A 10,655-nucleotide genomic window follows, 5' to 3' on the forward strand; every position below is an offset into this window, starting at 1 on the left:
TTTACCTTATTGGGATGCTTTTTCATTGAGTGCTCAACATTGAGACTCGTGGGAAGATTTCAACTCCAAAAAGATTAAAAGCAACATGTAAATAATGGTCTGCTCAATATTAAGTTCTTGGGTATTTAGGAGGTAAAAAAAAAAAAAAAAAAAAAGACCAATTAACCCTATTTGCAGTATTATGTCTGTCATAAGCACTTTAATTCAATTCAAGTCAGCTTGAGCCAGAAAAAGGATAATATGGAATAAACCCATTAAAATACCTGTAGCTGGCCAAAGGGAAGGTCTTAGTGGACTCTAAACAGCCAGCTGGTGGCTCTGAGACAGTTCTTTTTCATCCTTTTATGAATCAGAAATCAAAAATAGTTGTAAAAAACAAAAAGGCAACAAGGTCAAGATAGAGTGTGAGTACACACTCATCATTGCAAATTAATTGCTCAAAGCACATGTAAATGAATGGATGAGGCACCTGACCAACACATCCACACTCAAGAGCTGGAGTACAAAGGTGAGATCTTACTGCTTGTTAGGAGAACTCGCCCAATTCAGCCTATGGATCAGTCCATCTAGACGACCCATACCATCATCTTCATCCATTACATTGCCAATGAATTTTGATCTGAGCTTAAGGATTTAAGTATTCTTTTCAGCACCAGCCCATCTCCACACAGGCATCCTGCTTGCTGGCTTATAACCATTACCAAGACTGAGTACACATAGCAGCTTTGCTATCTCAGGGAATCTCTGGAGCTGCTCACAGTAGAAATGCTCTAACCACTGCTGAAGCATTAACCAGGAAAAACCCTGGAACAAGCAACTACACTGCCAGATGTAAACACTGCAATACCACTCAAGACCCAGACAGGTTGTGCTACACACATCTATGTGTACCTGGTGGCCAGGTCAGGGAACGCTTCACTGCCATTCCCAAAACTGCTCTCTAAACACAGCCAAAGAAACAAACCAGGTTATTTCTGTTGGGTTCAACTTAAAGATAACTAGAAAATATGACTCAAAATCAGGGGGTCACAACTCTGTAATGGACTGTGCTCTTTCCCTCAGGTCACCTTCTCTCATGCCAGATGCCTGCATTGTCTAGATATATCTAACTTCTCAGGGCAGAGATTGTCACTCATGACTTGGAAATTTTTAAGATTCCCCAGTTCCTGTGGTTCCTAATTCCATTTCAACTTGTCAATAGAACAGGACAGGACTGTGGGGTATGATGCACCTCAGGCACCAGGGCAAAGAGTGGTACACATAAGACAGAAAGGTGATTGATAGTTTGATTGGGGGGAAAAAAAAAAAAAAAAAAAAAAAGCTGTATTATTGGCACCATCACCCTGGATCCACCACCATAAAATAACCCCCTCCAAGGCACCATGCTGCAGAGGGGTAAATTCACACACCTCAGCTGAGTTCCTGTGATATATACACTGTAACACTGTAACAGAGGCAATTCCGGGTCTCCTGCATATAGCAAGGTTAAAACATGGTTAAAATCCACTTGGAGTCTAACATCCAAACTATAGACCTGAGAGAAGATGGACATGAGCTCTATTTCTTTGTAAACTGGTATTTCTGAGGCACAATTCTTGCATCAGCATGAGACTACTCAAGAGTGTGTCTTTGAGTTCAAAGCAGAAAGGATTCAACCAGCTCCCGGAGAACAGCACTGAAAATCCTCTGCTGCCAGAGTCATTTTGACTTGGTGCAGGAACACTGTTGTCCCTGCTACATCGGGATCCAGTCTCTGGTTCTCTGCCTCCCCAGTCCCTTAATTCTCTTCTCTCCAGGAACCAGGGCACAAGCCCTCAGTATTTCGATGTCACCATCCCAACACATTAACATAAGTGCAAGCGGGGAATGGAGGAGGGGGATATTCCTGCAGATAAGAGTACAAGTTTTAGCTCAAGAGAGATACCTTTGACTGCTTCAGTGTTTCTGCTGTCCCCACATCACCTGCACTCTCTGTCCCTCCTTCCTTATCTAATACCTGACAAAACCTCTGGTTTTCACCCCTCATACAGAGGCTCTCCCCAGATCAGAGGATCTCAACATTGAGGTAATAGGAGCACTGGACATTTTTGGTGCCTGCCTTTGCCCTCACCCCACAGCAGAGAATCGTGTCTCTCTCTCCCTACTGCTTCCTTGTACTCTAGGACTTGTATCAACCCTCTAGCACTGTCTTTACTGCTTGCAGCTGTAGACCACCTCCTCCTGCATGCACTGTTGGCACTCAACATAGCAACACCACTGCACCTGGCAGTGGCAGGAGAAGGTAACCAGCCGGCTCTGGGTGTTATAGCCTCGTCCACAGCACATGCTGTCACAGTTGCCTTCCCGAGAGCAGGTCCTCCCAGCAGTTCCCAGGGAGTATTTGCTGGGACGGCAGAAACTAGGGGAGTCTTCCACATACACCAGGTCAGTAGAGCGAGGTGAAGCAGGGTGCTTGGGGGAATGACTGTGTCTCTGTGGGCCAACCAGCTCCGAGTGCCCCACAGCATCATTGGTGGTGCTGAAGACCTTGACGGCATCATCATAGCGCAGCTTCAGCAGTCGTCCAATCTCATGGAAAGGCGAAAGCTGCTTCCAGCATGTCCGGACAGCACATGAGCCGGAGACACCGTGGCACTTGCATGTGGTTTTGAGACCATTTTTCACAGCCTGATGAGGAAGAGAAGTAGGAGTCGTTACCTACCATGACCATGAGCCTAGTTCTGGGTAGAGGTAACACCTCAGGTTGCAGACAGCCTGGAACTACTTCAGTTTTATTGATACTATTCCTATTTTATGGAGGAAAAACTAAAAAATAAAACGAACAGAGGAATGGCTACAAAGTTGACTGGTGAGCTAGGGGGCAGAAGGCCTGAATGAGGACAAATGGCTGAATACTAAATAAATTCTTACTAAGCCTATTTGTAATAACAGAAGTAGTCAACCATAAAACTGAGTATGCCCAGCATGGTGAATTCCCTTTGGTATATTAAAATGAAGATGGTGTTTTAATTGAACAACGAATTGGACTCACTAAATGGAAAACAGTGATAGGTCAGAAGCCTGTAACATACAGGCCAAGATGCTTGTTCTAATGGTCTCCCTGATCCAAACTTGTGACATGACTAGTTCCATAGCAAATCACCAGCAGAGTCCTAATTGGCCTCAAAAGTGTCAACCCTTAATCTACTTCACATATCCCACCAGCTCTGAGGCTCTAACTGTTCTCAAAACTTCCTGTGGCTGCGGCACAACCCATGGAGTAATTCAACCATTAAGTTTTACAGCTCTTACTGTGTTGCATATTGCTGTCACTCAGATCCTGATAACACCAGAGGATACAGGATGCTACTCTGCCACTCAACATGCAACAACTGACACCAGAGTTCAGGAGATTTTCCAGGGAGCTCTCAGTACCATAAGGTCCACAACACACAGGTAAATGGGTCTGGTTTGTGAGTAGGGGCAGTGAATAGCCCTCTCACAAACAGCCCTGTTTGAGGATGGGGTAGAAGACTTGCACTGAGTCCTAACTTCATTCTAGGCCTGCTAGTGCAGCTCCTCACCTTGATGCCAACATTGGTGTTGTGGATGTCCACCTTGGCCCGCAGGTCTTTGCCAATCCTCTTCTGACCCAAGAATTTTTTCAGGAACTTGGTGCTATACTTGAGGTTGTCTCCACAAACGCCCCATTGCCAGGCCTTGCGGTTCTCCAGGTCTGGGGAGTCATCGCAGGTGCAGCGCTCCATGCGCCCAGCACTACACGCTCTGGCCAAGGAGTGGGTGAGAGCTGCAGAGGACACTGCATAGAGGAAGGCGGTTTCCTTGAAACCTGCACAGGAGAGGGATTAGGACACGGTAGGATCAGGAAAGGCAGAATAAGGTGTTCAACCACCTCACTGTCTGACTGGGAGCAATACTTATTGCCAAGTGCAATACTTAGAAATACAAAGAGGCAAAACTCTTCCATTACCTGCACACCATTTCTATCATGTTTCAAGTAACTGATGTAGTAACACCCCAGTCTCTCCTGGTGGCTGCAACTGATCCGATATGGAGACAGGCGACCACTCATGAATCAAGGCATGGATGACAACAGCCAAACAGTCCTGGGAAAATATTCAACTGCAAAAAGTGACAGTGATGAAACTCCATTTGTCCTCATCCTCACCACAGAGCTGATAGGTGTGAACAGAGACTGTCATTGAAATCACGTAATGGCTCAAAATCAGGAAATATTTAGTAGAGATTGAAAAAATATTTTGAAAATCTGACCTGTTATTTTAAAATGTTTTTAATTGGAACTGTATTGGCACAGTAGTAATACTTCATGTGGAAAGATTGTATATTGTTTGACTGGGAAATTTTCCATGTTGAAGGACATAATGGGCAAGGACAATTCTGCACAAGTGGGTTTTCTGACTTCCATGTAAATTATCTACTCCCACTGACTGTGGTGATGCTTTCTAAAGCTATTCTCCTTCCTAAAGCAGGCTTCCCAGATTGCCTATGTTTGCTGTGAAGTATGTGAACATGACACACCATGACATTTTAACCAGGAACAAAAGTACAGTGCCTGAATAGAAATTCAGTCTGAAGACATGAGATCAGATAGGGATGGATATGTTGATATGACACCCTTGAGCCCCACAAAATTCCCAGAAAAGCCTAATTGACACAAACCTGACCTAAACACCAAAATATTTTGTTTTGATTACTTACTTCCTCTCATATTTAATCCAGGGGAAAATCTTAGTATATCCTTCAGAGTTCATTTGCAGAAAACAAAACTATTATTGAGAAATTGTTTAAGAAGTACACAATTTTTTAAGTAGTGCTAGGAAGAGAAAGACAGGTGACTGATCAATAGCTCAATGTGCAAGAATGGATAAGATTGGTAAAAATAGAAAAATTTTGGTTTATGAAAAATAGAGCACTTATACATTGCCTGGAAAAAAAACACATTGAAGCAAATAAATATTCCACATTGGAAAATTTCACATATCTTTCCATATCAGAAGGAAACAAATCTGTTTCCTCCAAAAATGGAAGAAAGAGAGAAACCACAGAGACCTGATCTGGTCTTGCAGTTAGTTCTACTTTGAGCAGAGATTGGACGGCACCTCTAGAATTCATCCAGTCCAACCTCAAATCTTTCCATCATTCTGTTCCTGCAAAGGATTCCCATCCAGACGTAATAATAGATCAGACCACTGACTGCTGATATCCAAGTAAGGTCACCATAAATCAGATCAGAGAACAGAACAGAGTTCTGATAGCTATCAGCAAGAAGAATGAAAAATTGACTAATCATAAAGATAATGGAGAGGCTGCATTAGCAACTTCAATAGAGACTTCATAGGAGTTCTTTGGAATTACAGAATTTTAGATGAAAGATCTAGCAACAATATGGACATGGATGAGAGAGTCAAGAAAATGTGGAGGAGGTCAAGGAGATCAGTCAATAAACTGCTTCCTACCTCACCATTTTAGCTGATATATCACTAGGACAAATAACTTGCAGCAAAGCTCTGTGGTTGATGATGCTCTATAAAATCTCTCAGGCTTCTGGAATAATAATGAGAAAATGTCATCAAATCCATCAAAAGTTTTGGAAAAGCTGGTATGGGACACAGTCAATACAGATTACGGATAGAAACATGATGCTCACATATTTTCAAATAGTGGTTAACCCAAAAGAAGGAACTAAGAGAGGATAAGATATATTTGAGATCCTAAATCTGAAAAAATAATTCCCCATAAACTAATCTCCAAATGTTTACCAGATTCCCAATGCCCTGTCTGACATACTGATACCAGAAGAGAGGAAAGCATTTGAGAAACACTTTCCTATACCATATAAAGCTAGAAGTACCAGTCAGCTCCACATAGCCTGCTAAATCTGACTTTGTGGAATACCACACTTCTTTTGCTATTTCTGACCAGTGATGGTTTGGTTTCTTCTGTGGCACTCCACGTAAGTGCTGGCCAGATTTCAACCCACTTGAAATCAGAGACCATTGCTTGTGGTCAGGCCACTGCAGACAGCAGTAACTGAAGATAACGAGCATACTTTCAAATCATCTCCTTCTTCTCCCTGCTCCCACCTCCTTTTATGGCAAAGGTTCTATGTCGCCAGGCTGCCAAAGGCTTGTCGGAAAAGTCTAAGATGATTCTTTCTACTTTGTCATAAGGAATTGATCACCATTTAATTGTTTCATTCACAAATCACATGAGTAAAGGAAAAACTGGATGGTCCTTAGGTCCTTGTGGAATAACAATGAGCAACAGAGCAGCTGTTGGAGCTGGATTTTCAGTAGGACATAGCACTAGTGAGCAGCAATCAGCTCCAACAGGCATGATTGGAGAAGATCTAAATAGAGGTATCTCCATGTGTCCTGGGTATCTATGCTTCCACTATGTCAATGGATCTCTTGTCACCACAGCCAGTTGAGCCTGGAGCCGATGCCCAGGCTGTCAGGGTCTGATTTAGGGATGAGTCACTCTCCTGACCCCATTGACTGTGTTGCTAGTGACTAAATGAAATCTTAAACACTCAGGTGCAAGGGGAAACATCTAAATGCAGATGTCTTTGCTGGGAAGTTTGGTTGTAAACATCCAGCACAGAGTTGAATTTCAAGATGTTGAAGCAAACCATCTCCCTCTTGTAAGACCTTGCACATGTCCAAGACTTCCCCTGAGCTCTATGGAATTATTTCTTAGCTCAACAGCCTATAAATACAGAAAGACATTTGCCGCAATGGCAAGACACTGTTCTGTGGTATGGTGTGCTCTAGACCACAAGGAAAACTATAATAGCCGTGTGGTGATTCTGCCAAAGGCAAGATGCTCACAGTCAAAGTTTTCTCAATGCTACAATGAAGATAGTGTGAGCATTTCAGAGCAAGTGGAATAGACATCTCTCAGAGGGTGGGAACAACAACAACAACAAAAAAACCAAACAAACAAACAAAAAAAAAAAACAAACAAAAAAACCCACAACAAAACAAAACAAAAAACAAAACAAAACAAAAAAAACAACAACCAAAAACAAACGAAGAAAAAAACCCAAACAAAACAAGACAAAAACAAACATGAACAAACGAAAACAACAACAGCAAACCACACACAAACAAACAAACAAGAGTAGACCAGAAAGCTATAGAATTGTAGAATGATATAGGCTAGAAGGACTTCTCAGGGTCTTTAGTAAACCTTATGCTCAAAGCAGGACTAACTCCAGTGCCAGATGAAGTTACTCAGGGCTTTGTCCAACTGAGTTCTCAAAATTTCCAATGATTGAAATTCTACATTTCTAAGCCACTGCTCCTGTGCTGTACCATTCCTAGATTCCTCATGACACCAGTGAAACCACTGCTTGAAGGTCAAAGAATTTAACCAACATGAAGCAAAACAATGGATTAATGGACAGAAGGATTGTAGCATACTCATTTCTCAAGAAGGTTTTTTCTGAGTGGCTGGATCTCAGCTGTCTTTGCTATAGATATTTATTTTCCCTAAATCACCATGTTGTCTGAGATGAAATACTGCTTAGCTGACCTCCAGCAGCAACTGACTGCCCTTATGGCACACTTTGGAAGCCAAAAGATCATCATTTGCTTTACAACCTTTTTATAAGGACACCAACTGTCACTGTGCAACAAGATGGCTTGAAACGTCTCTCCAGAATCATTTTATATCTAACTATTTCCATGGATCGCTAAAGAGTAATACCTGTCATAAGTGACTGCACCAGTCATAGAACCTTTGTAGGTTATGCAAAAGGAGTTTCCCTGTTGAATCCGGAGAAGTGTCAGTGTAAAATGACAAATGATGCAGACTGTGAAAATAAACCTGGCATTTCAAAAACCAGACAGCCTTTGGCATTCTTTTTCTACTTGCTAAAAGTATGTAAATAGAGGAATAAAGATGGTGATGTCTCTAGAAGCAGGAGAAGCATCCATGATACATCAGTCATAGCAGTTTTTCAGTTGTGTCTGCAAATTACGTGCAGCTTTTCACCTACTACAGAAAATGAACAATCTCACTGGGACATGATCTTTTTTCTTCTCTTGCACTCATAAGACCATTAAAGACTGTTAAAAAGTGTGTGTTTTTCTTTACATTTTCTCTGGGACCATGGTGATATCAAATGATTTAACCATTTCTAAAACTCTTCATCACTACTTGAGTGAAAGGAGCATAGTCCATTGTCTGACCAACAATTTCCAAGGCAGCAACAAAACAGCAGTAAAAATATGTGAGAAACAGATCAAAAGTGACAGCAGAAAGTGTTCATGTTCTTTGTGAAAGAAACTAACCTATTTGCAACTTAAAGGAAAATGAGAAGTAATAATTGCTTCCAGCCAACTGTCCTCTCCTATAGGAGATGTATCTAGCATACTTCTCTGTATTAAATCATCATTTGATCCTTAAGATTGTGTAATAAAAGTTTTCAAACACTTATCCTCATCTGCCAAAACAGGTTTTAAATTACAGGTGATATTTTATTTTGTCAGTCAGGAGTCCATGGAAATGTTGAGGCATGCCACCAAAAGATAATTAAATATTTTCCAACTATTTGAAGATGAGAATTATTCAATTGTCATTTTCAAGTTCTTTGAGGTTGATGAAGGTACAGATGTCAGAAAGTCACTCAAAATAATCATGGACAGCTTCTTCCTCAGTGTGCTAAAAAATTCACAACTGAGCCTTGCAATGAAGTAAATCTGATCTTGTATGTGCTGGTTTACTAGAATATTAACTTCATGTTTACTTTAATAAATTTTTATAATTTAAAATAAAAATATTTAAAAATTCAATTCCAATGCCAATTAGAAGTAACACTTTCATTTCATCAAAGTTAATATTGGCTTATTCAGGCCCTTTTTAAAAAACAATAAGTTATTAAACATTATCAAAGGACTGAAACTCAGTAATACTGACAAGTGAAACTTGGTAAATGCTACTAAATGTTTTTGAAGGGCTGAAACTCAGTAACAGGCAGTCAGGCATTGTTTAGATGAGGACAGGTTTAGAAAATTGTATATGCATACTCTAGGAACTTTTATTAAGAAATAGTTTCAGGGTCTATCTTCATTCTATTTTTCTTAAGTTCTTATAATTTGAAAGATTTATTATGCTCTCTCCTACCTCAAAGACAGAATTTACAGAATATTTTCTTCCTCTGAAGCATTTTATAAAACAGAAGCCAGTGGCTTTTCTGTCCAGTCTGTCTGAACTTCTACAGAAACTCCAAATATATGTGAAAGAGCCTTAGGAGATATTTGTCAACTTGCACTGGAATACTTTAACGTTGATAAACAGCTTTTTCAAACAGTAAATTAGGATTTAATTCTGTATCTGAGAACAATAAAGATTTACATATGAAAATATCCAAGGAGCTAACAAGAGTCTTTTCTTAAAATGTCCCTTGACATAAAGCACTATCCCTTATTTTTCACAGTACCATTCCTGATTGCCAGTCAAAGAAGATGGCCAGTCTAGGAAACTCTGGTTTTGGACAAAAATCCACAAGCCAGGGGTGTAAACATCCTTCTACTTTTCAATCCATGACAAACCACAAAGGAAAGATGAAGATAAGGCATATTTGGTGGCAAAAGGGCCCAAACTGCACAGCTCCCATTCCTGGGCACAACAGACGATCTCTGCGCTACCTGGTTACTGCCCCGCTTTGCTTCATTTGAGATGCATATTCCAGGGGCTACAGCATCAAGGGAGATTTTATACTGCAAACAAAAGACTACCTTGTACCTCGCTTCAGCAGGCTGGTCCGACCCTCCAGGCTGCAGTTCCAGCGCTCGCTGCGAAACTGGTACTGGCACTCCATGATCCCAAGGCGGATGGCATCCCGCAGGGTCTCCGCCAAGCCAGGCTCCCTCCGGCACAGCCTCTTCTGCTTGCGGGACAGCTTCAGCAAGTCACACTGCTTCACGTGGACCTTCCCCTGGGCAGAGTTCGTGGAGGGTCCCAGGGATGGGAAGTGAGTCAGAGCTTCTTTCCCGGTCAAGCTGAAAGGAAGCAGAAAAAGTAGTGAGTTATGGAAGGCAGCAGCCATGGAAGAGAAGGGGTGGTCAGAAGGAATGATATTCAGAAAGCTGCTGGTCAGGGTACTTTACCAGCTCAGAAGATTAATCAATACAGATTGATTAGATCTAGTATCCCATCTCCACCACACACCAAGGCAAAGTAACAGGCTGACACTGTGGGGAGAAAGGAGAGACGCATGTGTGTTGGCACTAGCAACCTTGGGCGGGAAGTTTTCTTGACCCCATGCAGAGGACATGTTTACAGCTCTGAAGCTTCGTTTCCTTCACAGTACATTCACCATCACATACAGAGATTTGTTCTACTCTGTGGTGCTGCAGGTTACTGTATGTCACAGCTCTGAGTTAGCTCCATAAAGCATGAACCATGTCCCTCCAGGGTTTTGTGTGCACTGGTACCATGCCAATAGACATAGCTAGAAAAGACCAACAGGGAGACATTATCAATGACCACCTTTCTGGAGCAAGCATGACTTTTGCTGGAAAACATTTTCTTGCTGAAAAAATAAAAGGAAGGTCAACTAAAAATGTATTGCCAAATGCAATGGCAATGCACTTATATGTGTTTATATGTAATTCAGCTGAAAAATT

At 41.5% G+C, this 10,655-nt stretch overlaps 1 protein-coding gene across 1 annotated transcript; it reads right to left on the reverse strand.

The window, feature by feature from the left end:
• Positions 1 to 2,180: 2,180 nt before the first annotated feature.
• Positions 2,181 to 9,992, reverse strand: WNT9B (Wnt family member 9B). The gene is made up of 3 exons (XM_009964823.2): positions 9,772 to 9,992; positions 3,564 to 3,829; positions 2,181 to 2,667 (listed from the first exon to the last, which is right to left on the reverse strand). The coding sequence occupies exons 1-3, from the start codon at positions 9,845 to 9,847 to the stop codon at positions 2,191 to 2,193; spliced, it is 819 nt and encodes a 272-aa protein (XP_009963125.2). The 5' UTR covers positions 9,848 to 9,992; the 3' UTR covers positions 2,181 to 2,190.
• Positions 9,993 to 10,655: the final 663 nt, after the last annotated feature.

Source organism: Tyto alba, unplaced genomic scaffold, assembly GCF_018691265.1.
Source record: "Tyto alba isolate M040663 unplaced genomic scaffold, T.alba_DEE_v4.0 Super-Scaffold_12, whole genome shotgun sequence".
NCBI lineage: Eukaryota > Metazoa > Chordata > Aves > Strigiformes > Tytonidae > Tyto > Tyto alba.

What these genes read in the sequence shown, in the direction of transcription:
- WNT9B (XM_009964823.2), bottom strand. Translation starts at nt 9,847, where the DNA reads ATGGAGTGCCAGTACCAGTTTCGCAGCGAGCGCTGGAACTGCAGCCTG. An exon ending in GACCAGCCTGCTGAAGCGAG is followed by an intron (nt 3,830 to 9,771) that starts GTACAAGGTAGT and finishes TCTCCTGTGCAG; the next exon opens with GTTTCAAGGAAACCGCCTTC. An exon ending in ACACCAATGTTGGCATCAAG is followed by an intron (nt 2,668 to 3,563) that starts GTGAGGAGCTGC and finishes CTTCCTCATCAG; the next exon opens with GCTGTGAAAAATGGTCTCAA.